A 24,756-nucleotide genomic window follows, 5' to 3' on the forward strand; every position below is an offset into this window, starting at 1 on the left:
GATAATGTGTCACCATTTCTGCTATTAATCTTGGATAATTTGGAATCCAAACACTCTACTTTGATGTCAAAATGTATAGGCTTAGGTGTAAACCCCATTACTTAACTCTGTCCACTACTTAAGCATGTGATATTAGAAGATTTATTTAAACTCACTCGAGTTTAAGCATTTTTAATCTGCACAATATAGATACTAATATCCACAGTATCCATCTAGCAGAATTATTGTACTATCCAAATTAAATGTACTTAAAACACCTAAAAATTATTCGTATATTGTAGCTGTTTTATGAAAGAGACAATATAGAAGACATCCTGGAATGTGAAGTGAAGTGGACATTGCTGCTAAGCTAAGTGGCTTCAGTCGTGTCCGACTCTGTGCGACCCCAAAGACAGCAGCCCACCAGGCTCCCCCGTCCCTGAGATTCTCCAGGCAAGAACACTGGAGTGGGTTGCCATTTCCTTCTCCAATGCATGAAAGTGAAAAGTGAAAGTGAAGTCGCTCAGTTGTGTCCGACTCTTAGCAACCCCATGGACTGCAGCCCACCAGGCCCCTCTGTCCATGGGATTTTCCAGGCAAGAGTACTGGAATGGGGTGCCATTATGAACAAAGCAAGTAGAGGTGATAGAATTCCACTGAGCTATTTCAAATCCTAAAAGATGATGCTGTTAAAGTGCTATACTCAATATGCCAGCAAATTTGGAAAACTCAGCAGTGGTCACCGGATGAGAAAAGGTCAGTTTGCATTCCAATTCTAAAGAAAGGTTATACCAAATACTAAAGAATGTTCAAACTACTGAACAATTATGCTAATTTCCCATGCTAGCAAGGTAATGATCAAAATCCTTCAACCTAGGCTTCAGGAGTACATAAGCTGAGAACTTTTGTATGTACAAGCTGGATTTAGAAAAGGCAGAGGAATCAGAGATCAAATTGCCAATATCTGCTGGATCACAGAGAAAGAAAGGGGACTTAAAAAAAAAAAATCTGCTTTGTTAACTACTGAAAGGCCTTTGACTGTGTGGATCACAGCAAACTCTGGAAAGTTCTTAAAGAGATAGTAAGACCAGACCACCTTACCTGTCCCTTGAGAAACCTGTATGCAGAACAAGAAGTGATAGTTATAACCTTGCATGGAACAACTGACTGATTCAAAATTGGGAAAGAAATATGTCAAGACTATTGTCACCCTGCTGATTTAACTTCTATGCAGAGTACATCATGTGAAATGCCAGACGGGATGACTCACAAGCTGGAATCAAGATTGCCGAGAGAAATAGCAACAACCTCAGGTTTGCAGATGTACCACTTTAATGATAAAAGTGAAGAGGAAATAAAGAACCTCTCAATGAAGCTGAAAGAGGAGAGTGAAAAAACTGGCTTAAACCTCAACATTCAGAAAATTAAGACATCCCATCAGTTCAGTTCACTTCATTCACTCAATCATGTCTGACTCTTTGCAACCTCATGGACTGCAGCACACCAGGTTTCCTTGTCCATCACCAGCTCCCAGAGCTTACTCAAACTCATGTCCATTGAGTCAGTGATGCCATCCACCCATCTCATCCTCTCTTGTTCCCTACATCTCCAGCCTTCAAACTTCTCCAGCATCAGGGTCTTTTCACATGAGTAAATTCTTCACATAAGGTGGCCAAAGTATTGGAGTTTCAGCTTCAGCATCAGTCCTTCCAGTGAATATTCAGGACTGATTTCCTTTAGGATAGATTGGTTGGATCTCCTTGCAGTCCAAGGGACTCTCAAGAGTCTTCTCCAACACCACAGTTCAGAAGCATACATTTTTTGGTGCTCAGCTTTCTTTATAGTCCAACTCTCACATCCATACATGACTACTGGAAAAACCATAGCTTTACTAGATGGACCTTTGTTGGCAAAGTAATGTCTCTGCTTTTTAATATGCTGTCTAGGTTGGTCATAGCTTTTCTTCCCAGGAGCAAGCGTCTTTTAATTTCCTGGCTGCAGTCACCATCTGCATTGATTTTGGAGCCCCAAAAGATAAAGTTTCTCACTGTTTCCATTGTCCCCCCATCTATTTGCCATGAAGTGATGGGACCGGATGCCATGGTCTTAGTTTTCTGAATGTTGAGTTTTAACACAACTTTTCCACTTTCCTCTTTTACTTTCATCAAGAGGCTCTTTAGTTCTTCTTTGCTTTCTGCCATAAAGGGTGGTTTCATCTGATTTTCTGAGGTTATAGACTTCTCAAGAGGCAGGTCAGGTGGTCTGGTATTCCCATCTTGCCAGGAGCCAGCCAGCGTGAGGAACTCCGCCCGTGGCAAAGGTCATGAGGAAGGAGGCTTGACATATGCAAAGGTGGGATCGAGCCTCAGGAGTCCCCTTGGAAATTCTCAAGCATCTACCCCTAAAACCAGAGCCTGCCTACTTTACTACTTTGTGCTCTCACTTATACCTCTGACTTTACGGGGGGCTGTCCCCCCACCACCTCTTTCGGAGAAGGAGTTAACTTAGAGCTCCAGTTAATAATAATTCCTGGGCAGAAGTGTTTCAACCTACAAACTCCTCTGAAGGTTCTCTAGCCTGCCTGACAGGCTTGTCCGGCCACATATGATTGCTCACAGCCTCCCAACCGGCACGAGATGCTTTAAACCTTCTAAAAACAGGTTCTTTAGAGAAGTTAAAAAACTAATAGTGTAGTATAGTGGGCTGATTAGAAATTGTATTGGTGAAGGGTTTTTCATTTGTTGAGCCAATGTTTGCTGCTAAGTCTCCACATCCCCTGCCCTTATACACATTAATGAATATATAGAAGAAATAAGTATTAACCTTTGATATTAATCACGTTAGACCTTAGGCTAAGCAAATTCTTTCCTTAATTAAAACCCACTACACCCTCACCCTATAGGAATGTAACTTTATCTGGTACCTTTGGAAGGTGGCATCTGTTTTAAGAATAATCACCCCTGGAGAAATAAGTGTTCTGGTTGACTGACCGCTGTCACAAGGAGAGGGTCATAAATTGTTAGCAGGCCCCCTGGCCAGAAGATGATGTAACACCCCTAAGATACATTTGTATGAAGCACCTGACTTCAATAAAAGTCAGGACTGCTGACCCCGCATGACTTTTGTATAACATCTCAGTGTATAAAAACAGACCCTGGAAAAATAAAAAATGGGATCAGTTCCTCGAAACACTGGTCTCCCCATGTCGTTCTTTCTCTCACCTTCTGGCTGAATCCCCATCTGGAACATGGAGGCTCGTCAAGCCTACTAATTATGCCTGGACTTCTAAGATCTGACTGGGGAGGCCTTAGTGTCTCCTCTCCTTAGGGAGAACGGGAGGACGCCTGCGGCCTACGTAGGTGACGTAAATTCCTTGCCTTGGAATATTATTAGCTTTCCACGTAAACCAAGTTATTCAGCCTCTTTTCTGCACTGAATTTTCCTACTGAGCTATCCTCGTTCTATTACTCTTTATATCTCTAATTAATATTTAATTAAAGCCATTGTATTCGCCGATGCCGTCTCCCCTTCGAATTTCCCTGGATCCGCCGGGGCTGGACCCTGGCACCATCTCTTTAAGAATTTCCCACAGTTTGTTGTGATCTACACAGTCAAAGGCTTTGGCATAGTCAATAAAGCAGAAGTAGATGTTTTTCTGGAACTCTCTTGCTTTTTCGATGATCCAGCGGATGTTGGCAATTTGATCTCTGGTTCCTCTGCCTTTTCTAAAACCAGCTTGAACATTTGGAAGTTCACGGTTCACATATTGCTGAAGCCTGGCTTGGAGAATTTTGAGCATTAATTTGCTAGCATGTGAGATGAGCGCAGTTGTGCAGTAGTCTGAACACTCTTTGGCCTTGCCTTTCTTTGAGATTGGAATGAAAACTGACCTTTCCAGTCCTGAGGCCATTGCTGAGTTTCCCAATTTTCTGGTACATTGAATGTAGCACTTTAACAGAGTCATCTTTTAAGATTTGAAATAGCTCAGCTGGGATTCCATCGCCTCCACTAGCTTTGCTTCACATTCCAGGATCTGTGGCTCTAGATGAGTGATCACACCATCATGGTTATCTGGGTCATGAAGATCTTTTTTGTATAGTTCTTCTATGTATTCTTGCCACCTCTTCTTAATATCTTCTGCTTCATTATCTCTATACCATTTCTGTCCTTTATTGTGCCCATCTGTGCATGAAATGTTCCCTTGGTATCTCTAGTTTTCTTGAAGAGATATCTAGTCATTTTCATTCTTTTGTTTTCCTCTATCTTTTCATTGATCACTGAGGAAGGCTATCTTATCTCTCCTTGCTATTCTTTGGAACTCTGCATTCAAATGTGTGTATTTTTCCTTTTCTCCTCTGCCCTTTGCTTCTCTTCTTTTCTCAGCTTCTTAGACAACCATTTTGCCTTTTTGCATTTCTTTTTCTTGAGGTTGGTCTTGATCACTGCCTCCTGTTCAATGTCCCAAACCTCCGTCCATCGTTCTTCAGGCTTTCTGTCTCTCCAATGTAATCCCTTGAATCTCTTTTTCACTTCTATTGTATAATCATAAGGGATTTGATTTAGTGATGTCCCATCACTTCATGGAAAATAAATGGGGGGGATAGTGAAAACAATGACAGATTTTATTTTCTTGGACTCCAAAATTACTGTAAATGGTGACTGCCGCCATGAAATTAAAAAACACTTGCTCCTTGGAAGAAAGGCTATGGCAACTCAGACAACTTATCAAAAAGCAGAGACATCACTTTGACCACCAAGGTCTATCTAGTCAAAGCTATGGTTTTTCCAGTAGTCATGTACGAATGTATGCGTTGAACCGTAAAGAAAGCTGATCCCCAAAGAATTGATGCTTTTGAACTGTGGTGTTGGAGAAGACTCTTGAGAGTCCCTTGAACTGCAAACACATCAAACCTGTCAATCCTAAAAGAAAGCAACCCTTAATATTCATTGGAAGGACTGATGCTGAAGCTGAAGCTCCAATATTTGGCCACCTAATGCAAAGAGCCAACTCATTGGAAGAGACCCTGATGCTGGGAATGCTTGAAAGCAAAAGAAGCAGGTGGCAGAGAATGAGACGGTTAGATAGTATCACCAACTCAAAGAACATGAATTTGAGCAGACTCCAGGAGGTTGTGGACTATAGAAAGCCTGGCCTGCTGTAATCCATAGTGTTGCAAAGAATTGGGTGTGGCCTAATTTAAATCAGATGATTTATCCAAAGTGCCTGACATAAAATTACAACAAAGTACATGTTAGGTGCTTCTTTTAGTAATAATTTTTCTTTCCTTTAAATATTCCACGGTATTTCCTTTAAATATTCCTTCAAATATTCTTTTGGTTTTATATATTGGTCGGGAAAAGAAGATAATTAATGACCTCCTGAGTGAATACATTTGTTAGACTATTTTCATGTAGTCCTCTTTAAAATATAAGCACTGTTTTTGCTTGATAAAAGTATAACTCAAATTATATTGTCTTGAGCACTATGCTTCTTAAAATAAGAAGTAGAAAATTCAGATCTAGTTGCTGCATTTTTTTTAGTGCTGCGAGTTTCCTTTGAACACAATATTACTCTGAGACCACACCACATTTACCATAGATCCAGTAGGTTACATGATTGCTAAATATGTTTCAATAAATATTTTTATTTTCATGTATTTTTTCTAGGATATTGCACGTTTAACACTTCAAACATGTTAGTGAAAATTCACACAAACCCCCTAACAAAACAACTCTAATAAAATGAATGTCATAATTTTGTGTATTTTCAGATTTTTGATAAATTTATATTTCATTTAGAATTCTATTTTAAAATGTGTATTTTTAATGGTATTCCTTAGACTTTGTAACCATCATTTTAAAAAATGCATATTTTATTGCTTTACCATTGCTTAGTAATAATTCTTCAATTGTATACTTAGGTTGCCTTCAGTATTTCAACATTATAATGTTGGGTATGTATGGCATGACTGCTTATTTTCAGTCTTAAAGGATGTTTTCTTTAACTAGCAGGGCTGGGATGCGGTGAGGATGGGGTATTAGTATCAGGGCATTTATTCACATTTTCTCCCATGCCTGGAGTTTATTACTTTTCTTACCATATTTTGATTACATGTGAAAAAGAATTTGAATAATTGCATATCTCCGTGAACTTTATCACATACTGGTTATCAGTTGAAGTGACTTTGATGAAACTGACTTGTCTAGAAATTTTGATCAATGTTGAGTGGGTAGAATGTGGTGCTGTTTCTAAGTGTGTGGTGGTGAGTGCCCTGGCACCTGCACAAAAGGCATGACAGAAACCTCTGGGGCTTGTCTGAATGAGTAGATGAGTCAGACATAACGGCAAAAATACTACTACACGCATAGACTCCAGTAGACACCTGTGCCTCTTCCCATGCTCAAGAATCAGATAGTGACTAAATATGCAAGTATGAGAATGCTTTATGTTTATAATGTAAAGGCATAAAGAACTACTGCTACATTAGATATGCTGAGAAGCCCATATTAGCATAATAGCCTTAGGTTAGAAATAAAAATAGGCACTTGAAGAGTTTTAAGGGTAGGAGACAAAGTAGAAAAAGGTCATGGTTTATGTACTCTCTTTTCTGTCCTTTTTATTTGTTCATTTAGTAATTATTAAAAAATCATGTATCAATTCAATTACATATAATCTATAAGAAGGTCCGGTATTTGAAAATTATGTCTGTGTGTTAGTTTTCTAGGGCTGCTGTAATAAAGTACCACAAACTGAGTAGCTTAAATGACAGAGATTTATTGTCTCAGAGTTCCAGAGATCAAGATGTCAGCAGAACTGTGCTCCCTTTGAAGGCACTAAGAAAGGATATGCCCCAGGTCTCTCCCGGTTATTGGTAGTTCCTTGCTCTGTGATAGCATAGTTTCAGTCTTCACATGGTGTTCCTTTCCTGTGCATTATTCTGAGTCCAGTTCTCTCCTTTTAGTAAAGACATCAGTCTTATTGCATTAGGGGCCTATTTTGTTCGAGGGTTTTTTAATCAATTATATCTGCAGTGACTCTGTTTCTAATAAAGTCACATTGTGAGGTACTGGAGATTAGTATTTCAATATATGAACTTTAAGGGGACACATTCAGTTTTTAACAATCTCTTACATGATTTAAGTTGTTTATAAAGAGGATCTTTTTTTATTATTGAAGCATCATCAAGAAAAGGTTATTTCATTCCCTTCTGTTCATGGGTACTTCTCTGCCTACAGATAGCTGGTTTCTCCTCCTATGTACTGGATCTCATCCCTTGACTCTTGAAGGTTTTTCCACTCATAGTTATTCCCTCTTTCACCTGTATTTGTTTAACTTCTCCATTCTTACCAAGTCCTTCTCATTAGTCTTTTTACCTGTTCAGTGTTTTCCATGTAATGTACTTGCACAGCATATCTCGATCCTATTAGCTACTATTCTTCATTCTTGGGAGAAGCTTTCATTTTGCAAGTGTGTAGTTGGTAACTCCTTATTTCTCCCTCATCTTCAGTTTGCTTCTGAGTCCACTGTAGTCTAAAGTCTGCTTCTAACACACCACCTGATTTGTTAAATATCCATGGTGACTGATATTTTTGATAAGCCCTTAATTCACTTCATCTTTGTTGCATTCAGCATTATTACCGCCTTCTCTTTCTAAAACCTATTCCTTGCCTTGTCTGTTAAGCCACCACGCTTTCTCATTTTCAGTTTTCTTCACAATCACTTCTTTTCCTCTCTCAGTTATTGATTTTCCACTACATCAATACACTAGTGATTTCCAAATTTCATCTCTTGACCAGATCTCTCTCTTTGGAGCCCATGCATAGCCAATAAGTTGTATTTCTTCATAGCCATGCATTGTTACATAGCCAGCTCATGCCGTATTTCTTCAGTTGGATGTACAAGGGACCTTAAAATTAAACTTAGTGTCTTTTCTTCATCTTAAATTCTTCCACCTCAAGTTGTATTTACTCTTAACAAGAATGAGCCATACTTACATTCTCTGAGTAGACCTTCCAGAAACTTAATGTCATCTTTGTCTCCCCTTCTCATTTTTCCCTTTCACTCCACACACATACAATAGAGTCCACCTTTTAAATAATTTCAAATTCACTCCTACAGCATCTTACTTTAAATTCTAATGATTTCTTACCTGAATCATTAAAACAGTGTCTTAATTTCAACAAATTATAGTTTTGGGTTGCTATCTCCTATTCCAGGGGATCTTCCCAAGCCAGAGATTGAACTGGTGTCCTTGTGTCTCCTGCGTTGTCAGGCAGATTCTGTACTGCTGAACCACCTGGGAAACCCCTAGCTCTATTATTAGTAATTGATTTATCAGGATCACATGGCTAAATTGTGACACAACAAAGACTCAAATGCAAATCTTCTCTGCTTTGATTGAGTGACAACAAGAGGTAATATGAAAAAACATTGATAAATTTGTAAGTTTTGTGTTGTAGTAGACAATAGCTTTTGAGATAATATACTGTTGCTTAATGATAATCTAAATCTTCCCTTAATTTAAAAAATCTTTTCTGTTTTCTGATGCAAGTTAATTATGTGATTGGTGTAGGCAGGCATTCAGTACATAAGCAACCATTGGAAATTATATCTATTCTGTAAATCAAAACTGCTTCTTTTCCCAAATTCATGTCTTAAAGACTCCCATTTTACAATGTACATATAATGAGTAATTGAAGATACTACTCTATGCTGTTACTGTCCACTGCATATGTGCATGCTAAGTCACTTCAGCTGTGCCTAATTCTTTGCTACTCTATGGACTGTATGGAGCAGACGATGGCAACCCATTCCAGTACTCTTGCCTGAAAAATTCTATGGACAGAGGAGCCTGGTAGGCTGCAGTCCATGGGGTCACGAAGAGTCGGACACGACTGAGTGACTTCACTTTCGCTTTTCACTTTCATGCATTGGAGAAGGAAATGGCAACCCACTCCAGTGTTCTTGCCTGGAGAATCCCAGGTATGGGGGAGCCTGGTGGGCTGCTGTCTGTGGGGTCGCACAGAGTCAGACACGACTCAGATGACTTACCAGCAGCAGCAGTAGCAGCAGCAGCAGCAGTTATGGACTGTAGACCACCAGGATCCTCTGTGCCCTGGGGTTCTCCAGGCAAGAATAGTGGAGTGGGTTGCCATGCTCTCCTCCAGGGGATGTTCCCCTACCAGGGATCAAACCCACATCTCTGCGTTGGCAGGCACATTGTTTACCACTGGCACCACTTGGGAAGCCCTACTCTCCACTAGTGCTCTAAAAAAGAACAGAGCATGATCTTTACTCCTTTCCTTACTACCTGATATTAGTTTATGTTCTGTAGCTGTGATCTGTAGCTTCAGCTAATGTTCCTTGCGTTTTTGCAACTTAGTCATCTGACTTCCCAGACTGCCTGAAACCGCTGCTTAAATTGAGTCACGTTATCTATGATTCCTGTACAGCACAACATTGAAACCTTCTCTTTATTCTCCTACCCAGAAGTTTACAATTATGCCAGAATTCTTGAAAAAATAATCCTTATAGTATTACTCATTTCTGTATTCTTTATCATTGTCACAATTCAGCATTCTATAAAATGGGATAGTACCATTTCTGAGATGTGCTAATATTAGGGATATCTCTCTAGTTTTTACTTTCTTTAATAATATATACAACTTGAAAAACTTTTCTCTACCTTTATTGTGCAAAAAAATATATATGCATTGCCAGGAAGTACCCAATATTATCCCCACTGTCCTTCTTCTCTTTCTGGGCCCTCATAAATATCCAGGGCCCAAGAGCCATCTCAGCTATCTTATCCCAGGAGAAATGGCAAAAGAGTACCCAAGGCCTGCAGCCGGCTCCTGCCAGGACTGTTTTACGAGATTTAAAGATTCTTTTGATAGTGGGATCTTGGATCTGACACACTAACACTCAGATGAGAGACAGAACTCTTTGTAACTTACCCTTTCAAATGAGAGAAGGCTGCTAGGCAGAGTCATGGAGAAGATTGCCCCACTGGGGGCCAAGTAATGGTGAATTGGAGCCAAAGGGTGCATTTTATATATGGCAAGCAGGACAGGATTGGCAGGGTTTCCAACACTCCCTAAGGACTGGCTAATTTGAATAATTTCAAGAATTCTAGGGTGTGGAGGCTGTCTCTAGTTGCCTAGTACATGGCCTGATGGGGCTGTTACCTAATGGCTCTGGAGTATGAGGACCAGATAAAGGAAGTGTTTGGAGTATGGTCTTAATCAGCTATTGAAGAGGGGAACTGGCCTCTAGCCAAGACCTCAAAACTAAGTCAAATTAGCATTTCAAACAAAGTGAACAAAACAACTGTACTATGCACTTATGGGTGAGGAATGGGGTGTGTTTGATGTATTTTATTACTTTTCCTTCCCAGCAACTAAAGTTTATGTGCTGTGTGTGTGTTCTTGGTCACTCAGTTGTGTCTGACTCCTTGCGACCCCATAGACTGTAGTTCACCAGGCTCCACTGTCCATGGGGATTCTCCAGGCAAGAATACTGGAGTGGGTTGCCATTTCCTTCTCCAGGGGATCTTCCCAACGCAGGGATAGAACCCAGGTCTCCCACCTTGCAGGCCGATTCTTTAATGTCTGAGCCACCAGGGAAGTTCATAGTTATGTTCAAACCTAATTCTCTTAGTTTAGTCAGGATGTTGAGAGATAAGATGTCCTCTACTCCTTTCCTAAAACATGAAAAACAAGTAAGCATGCCTTCACAACGGAAAGGAACTTTTTACAGGCCAATTTTAGCCATTTTGTGTTTTTTTTTTCCTGTATAGTCTATGCTGTGGGAAGAGTCACTTAAACAATTGCTTACCTTCTTAAAGAAATTTAAGTGTAATGTGATAAGTGTGCTTCCCTTCTGTGAGGAAAGAAAAAAATACTAGCATCAGACAGTCCCAAGACCTTTTAAAGATACTGATTTCCCCAAGAATCTCATACCAAATAAGTACAGTAGGACAAATGAACATTATCATTTATTGACTTTCTCTGTTGAGAAGCTCATTGTTGGTGAGTTTGTAAAAATATTTATGTCTTAAGTGTAATTCATAATTGATGTTGGTGAAACCCATGGGTTTAGGAGATCAAGAAACTAATTTGTCATGCTTATTATAATTCATTAGGACACAGAGAAATTTGCTTTCATCCTTTTACCCACAAAATATTATCATTCTAAGAAGGCTTTAGAAAATGAAATACAAACGTTTGTTTTTTTAACTTTTTAATTTTCACCATAAACATTGTGTGAAACAAAGAACAGAGTAATAAAAACTTTGAGTAAATATTTTTTGTAAGGATTATAACTTAGGTTAATATTCTCTATTTACTCTATAATAAAAACTATGTAAGATGTAGAAGATCTTACATATTAGAAGTTATGCAACTCAAGTGTTTTCTTATTAATATAGTAAAGTGAATGTAAGCAGACTCTAACAACTTGGAAAAGACAAGGCCATAGTCTCATGGGACTGTTTTATTAGGTTGGTGCAAACATAACTGTGGTTTTGGATCATAAATTTTAAATCATTATAACTAGGCTCAAATAATCATTATTAATCAAAATCAGACCCGTTACAGTCAACACATTTTTGCCAATAGCATAAAAATCCATGCTTCAGGACTCAGTGAACTCTTGGAAAGCATTTTCTGCATCCTGCTGGTTGTGGAAATACTCTCCCTGCAAGAAGTTGTCAAAATGTTTGAGAAAGTGGTAGTCAGTTGGCGAGAGGTCAGGTGAATATGGCAGATGAGGTAAAACTTTGTACCCCAACTTTTGAAGCATCGGTTGTGTGATATGTGGTCTGGCATTGTCATGAAGAAGAATTTGGCCCTTTCTGCTGACCAGTGCTAGCTGTGTGTGTTGTGGTTTTCAGTGCATCTCATCGATTTACTGAGTGTAAGTCTCAGATATAATGGTTTTACCAGGATTCAGAAAGCCATAGTTGTAATCAGACAGTCAGCAGACCACCAAACAATGGCCTTGACCCTTTTCTGATGCAAGTTTGGCTTTAGGAAGTGCTTTGGAACTTCCTCTCAATCCAGTCACTGAGTTGGCCATCATCAGCAGTTGTCATATAAAATCCACTTTTCGTTGCACATTACAGTCCAATCTAAAAATGGTTTGTCATTTTTGCTTAGAATAAGATTACACTTCAAAACGACAATTTTTTTTTATTGTGGTCAGCTCATGAGACACCCACTTATCAAGTTTTTTCACCTGTAGTTGTAACAGGATTAGCTCTGATGATTGCTCTCTATTGGTCATTGTCAATTTCTGATGGCCAGCCACTATACTCCTCAGCTTCAAGGGTCTCATCTCCTTTGCAAAACTTCTTGAACCACCACTGCACCAGTTCCTGGGCCAGATTTATTGTTGTGAGTTGTCTCCACTGCTTTAGGATCCATTTTGAACTCAAATAGCTCAAATTTGCTTTTGTCTAACATCATTCCCATATTCTAAAATACATATCAAATAAATAGCAAGTAATGTCATTAGCAAAAAAAAAATGGAGAAATGTGCATTAAAATTATGTATAATATAACCACATTTATGTAAAATATATTACAATATTAAATGGCAAATTTCAACAATGCAAAAATTGTAATTACTTTCACCAACTTAATAAAATAGCAACTTTCTCAGTGGAGGCTAATGTTTTTAATTGTTTCAAAAATTATCAGAATACAATGTATTCTGTAAAGAGACTAATGGACACAACTTAACGGTCTTGGTATTATTCATTAATGGTTTCATTTAATTTGACCTTTTATACAATCATCTTCTCTGCTTAATTTCTATGAACAAAGCCCTGCTTATCCTGCCCCCTGCTTATCCTAGAAATGTACCATTTTGTTCAATAACTGGTCACCAAAAATTCTGACAGCAAAACAAGATTCTATGCATGGAAAATGAAAGTCACTCAGTTGTGTCCGACTCTTTGCCTTCCCATGGACTATACAGTCCATGGAATTCTCTAGGCCAGAATACTAGAGTGGGTAGTCTTTCCCTTCTCCAGGGGATCTTCCCAACCCAGAGATGGAACCCAGGTCTCCCTCATTGCAGACAGGTTCTTTACCAGCTGAACCACAAAGAAAGCCCATGTTTTATAAATTAGAAAGCCTTAGCTTAAGGTATTATTATCATTATCTTGAAAGATAGCCAATATACCACTATGTTAAGGGATAATGCTGTTTACTGATTTGATTTATATTCTTAGAAATACATGTCTAAGGTGCTTACTTTGAACACCTTTTATGCCTTTTTAAAATTTTGCATTGCTATGTAAATAATATTTTTAAAAAACACAATATTTTTGTAAATATTCAATGGAATGTTAATTCATCTCTGAAGTCAATGACATTATAAAATCAAATATAGAATGTATATATATATATATATATTTATTTATTTAATATGTATTTAGTTTTGGCTGTGCTGGGTCTTTGTTGCTGTGTACACACTTTCTCAATGGCACCCCACTCCAGTACTCTTGCCTGGAAAATCCCATGGACGGAGGAGCCTGGTAGGCTGCAGTCCATGAGGTAGCTAAGAGTTGGACACGGCTGAGCGACTTCACTTTTCACTTTCATCCACTGGAGAAGGAAATGGCAACCCACTCCAGTGTTCTTGCCTGGAGAATCCCAGGGACAGGGGAGCCTGGTAGGAGGCCGTCTATGGGGTCGCATAGAGTCGGACACAACTGAAGCGACTTAGCAGCAGTAGCAGCACACACTTTCTCTAGCTGCAGAAAGCAGGGCTACTCTCTGTTGTGGTGTGAGGGCTTCTCATTGCTGTGGCTTCTCTTGTTGTGACACATAGGCTCTAGGCACACAGGCTTCAGTGGTTGCATTACATGGGCTCAGTAGTTGCTGCTCATGGGCTCCAGAATACAGGCTCTATAGTTGGTACACGAGCTTAGTTCCCCTGTGACATGTGGGATCGTCCCAGACCAGGGATCAAGCCAGTGTCTCCTGCATTGCAAGGTGGATTCTTAACCACTGGACTACCACAGAAGCCCCTAGAATCTTTTTAAATTGAATGCTTATGAAAAGAAAATTTTGTAGCATGGTGTAGCAGTTGTTGATACTGAAATGACTTTTAAAATATTTTAAAAATTGTTTTAAACTAAATAAACAATTAGGGTGGTGTTTTATTGACTGTGCTTTCAGGATTTGAAAAGCAGGCTCTGTTATAGCTCTGTGTAGATGATTATATGCCTGCACTGGTTTATTTCACTAGCTACCCAGTTGTTGCAGGTAACATGCTGCTTTGTTAGCATAACGATTACATGAAGTCAGGTGTTTCGGTAGAACTGCAAAATACACTGTCAATTATTGTATATTTTGTGTTTTCTGATCTCTGTCCTTCTGTCTTCTCCTACCATATTCCTATTTCTTTTTTCTCTGTTTTCACTTGTTCATAACAATCTGTCCTTGTTTACTCTGATAGAATTGTCTGTTTCCTTTATTTTTTGATCTTTTGACCTTTTCACTTACCAGAATGAGGGAACAGCTTGTAAGTCATAAAATAAAGCCCTCCAGAGAAAGGACCACAAGTCTATAAATAGAGAGTCATGATGACTCAGTACCAATTTTGACATGTTTTTGTAAATATTAGCCAAGAATTATGTTTATAATTTTACCTGAAGAATTCTGTGAAGATTCATGAGTTAGAAATTAATTTTTTAATCTGCATTTCTAATTTCAGCATAAGATAATTTTTGAGATGATTTACAGTATCTGCTTTCCTTTAATTTCTTGGAACTTGATTTCTATTCATACATGTTTCAAACAATGAGGTGATTCTAATTCAGGCAAAAATAAATGATAGGAATATATGGGAGTGAAGTCAGCTAAATGAATTTGGGGCAAATTAACCAAATATTCATGTGTCTGGCTTTAATTTTCCAAATTTAGAAAATAAAAGTAAAATAAGAATTTTTAAGAAATTATTACATCTGTATTTTTAATTCTCCTGTATGTTAAATACTGAGAATATATTTATATTACATATGAAATAAATTTGAAAGTTACAATAAATATAACTTTAATCACAAAAATCATACTTTAAATCAAAAAATATTTTAATTAGCTGTATATATTTTATATACCTATGAGTCATAATTCACACTAATTCTAATTGTAATCATTTAATTTGTCCATATGTTCTGATGATCTCTATAACAAATCATCCCCAAACTTAATGGCTTAAAACTATACTTTTATTTTGTTCACAATTTTACAAGTCAGGAATTTGGGAATGATTTAGCTCTGGCAGTTATGATGAGATACTGGTCAGAGCTTTGGTCATCTAAAGACTTCACTAGGCTAAGTATGTAGATGACTCGTTCTCAGGATCGAAAGTTGATGCTGCTGATGCTGGGTGTGTCCTTAAGAGGCTGTCAAAGAAAATGAAATGTAGTTTGGACTTTTTAGCATGACTGCTGTGTTCCTTCTACAGGGGAGGAACTTGAGAGGTACATTCTAAGAGACCATCCTGGGAACTGAAATCTGATCTTGTCCTGAGAATCAGACAGAATTACTTCCATTGTATTCACCTGGTCAAGCAAGGCCATAAGACCAACCCATATCCAAGAAGAGAACATTAGATTCCATCTTTCATTTGGAATAGTAGCAAAGGATTTGTAACCCCTTTAATCCACCATATTATAAGTTCCATATTTATGAATAATTATGGAATTAGGAAATCTAGAATTGATTTTAGTCCTAGAATCAGTTATATTTGAGTGAGAAACAAAGGATGCCATAATTATTCAATTATATATTTTCATAAGTAATATGCCTTTAATTTAATGTAAGGTTAATTGGTTACATTAGCCTGTATTAATGGATGTTAATAGCAGTATTTTAAAAAACCAAGAATATTAAAATCTAGTTAATTGTACACACCAAGAGAATTTCTAACTAAATAGAGCATTCTATCAAACATGTCCCAGAATTGGCACAGATAATGAGAATATTGGGGGAATATTGATTCATCTGAGAGTAGCTTTCATTTAAGTAACTATTGTTTAAAGGTTTCATCTTGTGTGTTAGACAGATACGCCTATGAATTTTGCCAAAAGTACATATAACAACCAAAAACAGAACTGTAGGTGGCCAAGATTCATTTGCAAAGTCATTGATAAAGAAAAGACCTTTTTGGCTTCTGATATCATATGATAAATTAAATTTATGTTTTAATATACATTATTCCTTAAGTAAGTGCAAACGATATATTAACACCTACCTGATTTAAAGCTGTGAGATTAAGAACTTCTTGAAAAAACGTTCCAGAGCTGGAGGGAAACAAATCAGATAATTGTGTAAAGGCAGCTTGTTTTTGGAAAATAATTTTGTTTACAATTTCTATTAGCCACAATATAGGTAAACCTTCATTTTAAATGAATTCATTGACAAAATATCAATTAATACACAAAAATATTGTATAACATTCAGCTAAGAAACAGTAGATTCAGGCTAAGGCTCAGATTCTCTTTCAATAAAGGACTCACTACCCAGCTGCAACTTCTGTAGTTAGCTAACTGCCTCCAGCTGAAGTCAAGCTCAGCACTGGGTGGTGTGAGACAATAGATTACCAGCAGCAGCTGAGATCTAGCTCATGTGGCAGCTCCCACCCAATGACTGAACGGGGAGTGGGAGGTGAACCCACCCACTTTCCTTCCACAGGGCATTCCTCTCATAGGCAGTCTTGGAGTTGGAGCTCCTGGTTTAGCTGGTGGAGGATTTGTCAGGTATGACTCATGGTCCACTGTTCCCCTTTCCCAATTCTGATTCTTCTTTTCTTATCACATAGCTTTATTCTTTAATATATCTTTTAAACCCTTCAGTAAACCTTTGGTACTTTTAGGGTTTCCCTGTTGGCTCAATGGTAACGAATCTGCCAATGCAAGAGACACAGGTTCAATCTCTGGGTGGGAAAGATTCCCTGGAGAAGGAAATGGTAACCCACTCCAGTGTTCTTGCCTGAGAAATTCCATGGGCAGAGGAGCCTGGTAGGCTACAGTCATGGGTTGCAGAAGAGTTGAATATGACTTAGCATTTAAACAACAACAATGCTTAACCCTACCTCAATATTTGTTTCCTAAAAAAAACAACAGCCCTTAACTCTACCTAAATATTTATTTCCTAGAGAAAAGGTGATATTATTTTATTTATGAAGGGGATTAGTTTTTCTTAAGTGAGGTATTAGGCAAGACTGGAAATATGGGAATATAAGTACTAAGCAGTAGAGTTTTTGTCAGAGTTTATGATAATAGGAGATCTCCTATTATCAATAGATCTCTTATTATCAATCTCTACCATAATGTCCATGGAACTCAAAGAAGTTAATTAATGAGCAGGAAGCCACAAAGAGAGCTTAGTGAAGTACCCAGAATTTGCCCTTAGATACCTCTGATTCTAAGAGACATGATTTTATTACCTATCTTTAAGCCTGCAATCTTTTTCTTTGCATTGTCGAGCAAGCTATGCCTTTTTACCATTAACGTTGTAACATGTAACATTTAGACCCTGTGAAAATAAATATTAAAATGATGAGTATAAAAAAATAATAAAATGATGAGTATAAGTTCTATGAAAGCTCATGATTAAGGGAAGAAACAGGGCCGCTATGAAATAAAAGTGACAGAGATAATTAGCATCTCCCAGTCAACTGGCTGTCTGAAAATGAAAAGAGGTATTAGTAAATTTGAATCATATATTCTGTATTGCTTAGACTAAAAGTAGAAATTAGCACCATAAGAACTAGAATAAACAAATACTGTTTTCTCTAATTCATTAGCTGTGTTCTTTCTTGTCAACTCAGATAAAGATCTGCTCAAGTGGGTTAGGGAAACAAGCAAACAACCCTTGAAGTATTTAGTGTTGTATGAAATGATGGGTGATTTAGACACTGGGAAACATGACTTCATGCTCAAGGGAAATAAAATGACAAGGGAAAGCTCCCACCCAGAGTAAGGAATAATGTTTGGAATGCCTCCTATCTCATGAGAAATTGTGGGCAATAGAAGCGTTGCAGCCCAGAGATACACATGTGTAAAGCAAGAAGACATCAAAGAAACCATGTTCTGCAGCTTTATTCTGTAGGAATGAGCACAGGTTATAAGAAAGTTGGAAGTGAAAACATACCATTCCAGAAATATGCAAGTAGTTGAGAATGAAAGGCACCATATGTTGTGCTAAAGAGTTTTGACTTTTTTTTTCCCCCTCTGAAAGAAATGATTAGCTGTTACATTAAGAAATGATGTAATTAATTCCCATTTAGGAAAATTTCTCTTGCAGATGGGAAAGGTGATAGACATAGAACCAGTTCAGAGACACTACAGTAAGTCAGATATGAAGCAATGGATACCTAGAGTAAATCCATGAGAAATAGAAAGGAATGAGTCCAAGAAATACCCAGAAGATTGAGATCAAAGAATTGGGTACCAGACTGGGATCAGATTGTGTATGAGCTGAGAGTATGGGATGCTTTTCTGGCTATTTTTAGAAATAAGATTACAGGAGGAATACATGGAAATAATTTTTGAAATAGGAAGACCATGAAATTTTAGTTGGAATGTCTATAGGATGTTGAGTGTATGCTCAGTAAATAATTATATTTGTGGGCTGAAGTTTGGAAGATAGGTTTAGATTAAGTATTTATAAGTAAGTTTCCAGCATAGAATAATAGAGGTCACAGATGTGGGTGTACTGTATACATGGAGGCTGTGACTGAGGGTTCATGCAGAGTGACAAGGTTAAATACTCAAAGACAGAGCTCTAATGAAAGGGAAAAATGTTACAGAGCTATCATTAAAGATAAAGGCCATAATACAGCCATTCGTTTGAGAATGAATATTTAATCATAACAGAAAAAAAGGATAAAGTATCTCTTTTGAAGTATAATTACTTTTATCCCACTGATTATGTATGCACAAGAATAGGAGAACAGAATTTAGGATGAATCCCTGATTTCTGTCTTAGTCCGATTTCCCTTTGTCCATTTTGTTATCTATCAGAAAAATGTGCATATATATCATATATAGCATAATATCTTTTCATACATTAGTTTGTTTTGAAACAGTATATTATGGAAAACATCAGATTGTAGAAGAACTTTGTTTTATTAGGCATATGCAGTTACCTCCCACTGCGTGCAACTGACCTTTCTTATCAAGAGTGAAGGGAAAGGGCTAAATCTATTATTCTGTCTCTTTGATGTTTTTACAGGATATAATGAAAGATGAATGCTCAATGCTGAAGCTGCAGCTGAAAGAGAAGGATGAACTAATTTCCCAACTTCAGGAAGAACTGGTAAGTGTGAACAATAGTTGTCCCATGGGTGTATTTTCCTTGCAAGGCTATTTGCTCTAAACAGTTTAACTTATTTATTAACACTAAAATTGTTAGTGACTTATAAACTGTTAATGATTCAATTTGATTATAAATTTTATAATCCTACAGTAATGAAGATTTGATGCTCTGAAAAGAGAATGTTTGATAGTATGTATTGAACTTTATATTATTCCAGAAATAGATTACTGACCCAGAATTAGGTATTTCAATTGTACCTATCAAAAATTGTGAAGACTAAGGCCATGTTTTATTTTGTAAAGTGCAAGACTTAAGTCCATACTGCCGTACCTAGAGACACAGTCATGTAATATGAAGTAAAGTACTGAGTAATTTTGCAGACAAAAGCCAATTTTACTTAAGGGTACCAAAAATCTGTTAACGTAATGAGACTTTGTTAATAAAGACATATAAATCCCCAATTATCTAAAAGCTATACACAAACATGATATTGTAGTTCATGTTTTCTGGTTTGTTTTTTTTTAAGATGTGACATCACAAATGTATTAAATCATAGTTTTATAACATGAACGCACATTTGGTAGGTAACAAGAATAGCAGTGGGCATTATTTTTTAAAGTATGTGCTGTCAACAAATATGATATTATGTATATGAATAGTATTTTGTAATATAACACATTTAATCTGGATAGAAATAAAGAATTTTCCAAAACAAAAATGAGAAAGTAATGAGAACTTAAAAAAAAAAAAAATGAGTTCTTAAGAATACCAGTAAAATAAAGACATACAATAAGAGGCCCTGACTTCTTATCCAAGATCGAGAAAACAAATTCCAGTCAATGATGTTCTTTATGATGATTTAAGATTTGACGACTTTAACAGTGATGTATTATGTAATTATTAAATACAATTAAATGACAAAACAATTTTCTAGACCATCACGCTTCTGAGAACTTTTCTGAGAACATATTAGTGAGATAGCAGACAAATTTAGAGCCTATTTTGTTGACCCTTGACAACTGACGACAATTTTACTGACACTTGACCTTTAGATTGTGGTTTCATGATGGTTTAATACTGATCATCTGTCCTATGAGCGTATTATTATCACTGCAGAAAATGCACTAACCAGTACTTAAAATAGTAAAACCATTACAGACAAAAGAAGAATATCTTACATTACTGGGAATAACCTTTGATACATTTGTTTATAATATAAACTTTATTACACAAAACATTGCTATATATAACCTTGTAAGTATATATTATGTAATCAAGGTTTGCATTGAAGAAAAACATATATAGACATTTATGAATGGATGCAGAGAACTATGATTTTTAACACAGCAGAAAATGTTTGCGCTTTGTCAGAGAATGCTTGTTTTGGATAATGAATGGAGAAAGAAGTGTCCATTTTTCCCTGCCTACATTGAAAAGAAAGAAATATACAAGAAATCAGATCTTTATGTGTTGAATGAAATGAGAAGGAAAATGATTACCTCCCGAGCCCTTGTCGCATAGCTAGAATTAAGATAATTTAGTACCCCTCCTTCCAAAAATGTCCTCTGTTGGTTGATCTAGTAAAATGAGACACAGGTGTTGCTTTAAAAAAAAAAACTTGAATTACTAAAAATTGACTTAGCTTCTAAATTTTCTTACGTAACTGTCAAGGTACCATTTTAATTTTGTGCCATGCAGTTTACATAGTCATCTTAACTAGTTCACCAGAGGGCAATGTTAACTTTTGAAAATTGTTTGTTTCATTAAGAAAACCTGCCTAAATAAAAAAGTGTTTAGATGATTTAGGAATTTAAGGAAGAAGAAACAAAAATCATCAATAGAACTGGACTTGGAGCATGGACAAGGTGGCAGTCACATCAAAGTAATATAAGCCACTTGAATCCATTGAATACCAGGTCCTAGTATTTCTAATTCTGATAAGTAACTTGTGACATTTTGACAAAGTAGACATTGAATTTAACTTTTCAAATTTAAATAGGTAAAGTATAAATTTCAAAACATTTTAGAAACCAGTTTCCTATACCCTGTTATAGTAGTCACAATCTGTAACAATTTAGTTTAGCTTTGTTTATTATGCTTTTCTAATTTCTTAACCACTGCTATTATCATAAGCAGTTTACCTATATATACACTATAAATCAAATTATATGTAATTATACCAATAAGGAATTTATATTCGACTTAATAAAATTTTATTATTTATATTGTTTATAATTATTTAGTCACACTTGGATATTTTCAGGAGTTTAAAGAAGTTAGAAGCCCTAACTAAAGAGCCTGGGGGCAAAATAAATGTTTTTATATTACTTTCTAAATTTATTTTTTATTGAGGTAACATTGGTATATAATAGTTTACATGTTGCATGTGGACAACATTACCTTTCTGTTTCTGGATAGACTGCAGTGTCCTCCCCACCAAAAATTTAGTTTCCATCTGTCACAGTTGATTCTCTGTATCCATTTTTCCCTTTCCAACAGCTTCTTCACCTCTGGTAACCAACACTCTGTTTTCTGTATCTATATATGTTTTCGTTTGGTGTGTTGCTGTTACTGCTAAGTAGCTTCAGTCATGTCTGACTCTGTGAGACCCCATAGACGGCAGCCCACCGGGCTCCCCTGTCCCTGGGATTCCCCAGGCGAGAACACTGGAGTGGGTTGTCATTTGCTTCTCCAATGCACGCATGCATGTTAAGTCGCTTCAGTCATGTCCGACTCTGTGCAACCTATAGACACCAGACTACCAGGATCCTCCATCCACAGGATTTTCTAGGCAAGAACATTGGAGTGGGTTGCCATTTCCTTCTCCGTTTGGTGTGTTAGGGTTTGTGTGTGTGTGTGTGTTTTAACTTTGTTTCTTAGTTTTTTTATATTCCACATGTATGAAATCATATACTATTTGTGTTCTCTGATTTTTTTTTTTTACTTAGCATAATACTCTCAAGGTCTATCCATTCTATAAATGGCAAGATTTCATAAAAAATGGCCGAGTGATAGTCCATTGTGTACATATGCCATATCTTTTCCATTCATTGATGAATACTTAGTCTGTTTTCATATCTTGGCTATTGTGAACATAAGAGGAAATTTATATTTTTGAATTAGTGTTTTCATATTCTTGGGATAAATACCCAGAAGTGGTATTACCAAACTCAGGTTTGTTTGCTCACAGCTTGAAAGCTGATAATCTGAGTGGCAAGTGTCAGTAGAAAGGAAAGGTGCTATAATCAGAAAAGCGAGCTATCTGGGGAAAAAGTAGAATTGTGTCCTGAGCCCATGGTAGAGAGTTCCTGATTTTTTTATCTGCTTTGTTTTTCATTCTTTTTATCTAAGAAAAGAATCAACAGGTTAGACAAGGCATAGTGTGAATGCAGAAATTAAGATAAATTGCCTAGTAATCTCATTCCTGTAATTTTATTCTTTTAAGGTTAGAGGGAAACAAAAATGTACAAGCAGGAAAGGGGCAGAAAAGCTGCTTTCAGGTGGGATAACTGGAGCCTGGTAGTTATTTTTTTGTGTGGAATCACCATGCTATTTTCCATAGTGGCTGCACCAACTTAACATTTTCACTAACAGTTTAGAAAGATCCCCATTTCTCCACATCCTGTCTACAGTGTTATTTCTTGCCTTTTTGATAATAACCATTCTAATAGTTATGACATAACAACTTACTGGGATTTGATTTGCATTTCCTTAGTAAACAATGATACTGAACTTTTTATGTGCCTATTGGCCATTTGTATGTCTTCTTTAGATAAATGTCTATTCACCTTCTCTATCAATTATTTTTAATTGGATTGTTTGTTGATATTGAGTTGTATGCTAACCCCTTATTGGTTATACGATTTGTAAACTTCTTCCATTCAGTAACTTGTCTTTCATTTTGATGATGGTTTCATTATGCGAAGATTTTTAGTTTGTAGTGCAATTTGCTGATTTTTCTTATTTCTTAATATGTCGTCTTAGGCAAGGGAAAGATATTGCTAGAACTAATGTCAGTGTTTTGCTTATGTTTTCTTCTAGAGTTTATTGTTTCAGGTCTTACATTCAGTTGTTTAATCCATTGTGAGTTTTATGTGGTGTAAGGTAGTGGTTCTAGTTTTTTGTGCGTGTTTTTGCTAGTAAAATTTGTTGAAGAGACTATCCTTTGTCCATTGTATGTTCTCTGCTCTTTGTCATAAATTGTGACCATACACTGCTGCTGCTGCTGCTGCTGCTGCTGCTAAGTCGCTTCAGTCGTGTCTGACTCTGTAAGACCCCATAGACGGTAGCCCACCAGGCTCCCCCGTCCCTGGGATTCTCCAGGCAAGAACACTGGAGTGGATTGCCATTTCCTTCTCCAATGCATGAAAGTAAAAAGTGAAAGTGAAGTTGCTCAGTTGTGTCAGACTCTTAGCGACCCTATGGTCTGCAGCCTACCAGGCTCCTCCACCCCTGGGATTTGCCAGGCAAGAGTACTGGGGTGGGGTGCCATTGCCTTCTCCGGGTGATCATACACAAACAGGTTTAATTCTGGGCTCTCAATTCTGTTCCTTTGATCTATGACTTTTTTTTTTCCTGTCAGTACCATGCTATTTTGATTACTATGGCTTTGCATTAGTTTGAAATCAGGGAGTTGGATAACTTCAGCTTTGTTCTTTTTTCTTGAGATTACTTTGGCTATTTGGGGTCGTCTTTGGTTCCATGCAAATTTTAGAATTTTTATTTTATTTCTGTGAAATGTCTTTTGGATTTTGATAGATTGCAATCTATATTGCAGTTTGAATCTGTAGATTGTTTAAATGTCCATAAAAATCTAAAGCAGTGTTGTGCTCAGTTGCTCAGTCATGTCCAACTCTTTGAGACCTCATGGACTGTAGCCCACCAGACTCCTCTGTCCATGGAGTGGACAAAACACTGGAGTGGATTAACATTTCCTCCTCCAAGGGGTCTTCCTGACCTGGGGTGGTGGTGAGGGGGCGATCTTCCTGACCCAGGGTGGTGGTGGGGGTCTTCCTGACCTGAGGTGGAGGTCAAACTTGTGTCTTTTGAGTCTCCTACATTGGCAGGTGGGTTCTTTACCACTGTATCATATGGGAAGCCCCCATGCTGCACTTGATCTTAGTCAAAAGGCCAAGAAGTGATGTTAGCTTTTCCAATTCATGACCTCAGAATATCTTTACAGTTGTCTTGAATTTCTTTTAATATCTTTGGTGTATTATTCCTATGTATAATATCTGTCCTCTGCTGACTCATTGTTAACATACAAAAGTACAAAGGATTTTTGCTCTTGTTCCCTGCAATGTTATTGCATTTATTATTCCTGTGTGTGTGTGTGTGTGGAATCTTTAGGGTTTTCTGAAAAGAAAAATCATATCACCTATAAAGTGGTAATTTCACTTCTTCACTTCTTGTTTGGATGTGTTATTTTTTTCTTTCCTA

General features: G+C 37.1%; 1 protein-coding gene and 1 long non-coding RNA gene across 38 annotated transcripts in view; one reads left to right on the plus strand and one right to left on the minus strand.

The window, feature by feature from the left end:
• Positions 1–24,756, plus strand: part of CCSER1 (coiled-coil serine rich protein 1) — a 1,487,998-nt gene that overhangs the window by 686,956 nt on the left and 776,286 nt on the right. For all 37 annotated transcript variants that reach the window (XR_015165660.1, XR_015165661.1, XM_086406508.1 and 34 more), the window contains one exon: positions 19,234–19,317. Coding sequence is in view for 35 of the 37 variants with exons in the window: in XM_086406508.1 (XP_086262634.1) it covers positions 19,234–19,317 (84 nt within the window). In the remaining 2 variants the exon portion in view is untranslated. The remainder of the gene's footprint in view (positions 1–19,233; positions 19,318–24,756) is intronic.
• On the minus strand, positions 15,185–16,387 carry LOC147370962 (uncharacterized). The gene is made up of 2 exons (XR_015165669.1): positions 16,250–16,387; positions 15,185–15,398 (listed from the first exon to the last, which is right to left on the minus strand). It is a non-coding gene; the product is annotated as an uncharacterized LOC147370962 (long non-coding RNA).

This window comes from Bos grunniens, chromosome 6, assembly GCF_055505025.1.
Source record: "Bos grunniens cultivar Pamir isolate PY7600 chromosome 6, Bosgru_T2T1.0, whole genome shotgun sequence".
Classification (NCBI taxonomy): Eukaryota; Metazoa; Chordata; class Mammalia; order Artiodactyla; family Bovidae; genus Bos; species Bos grunniens.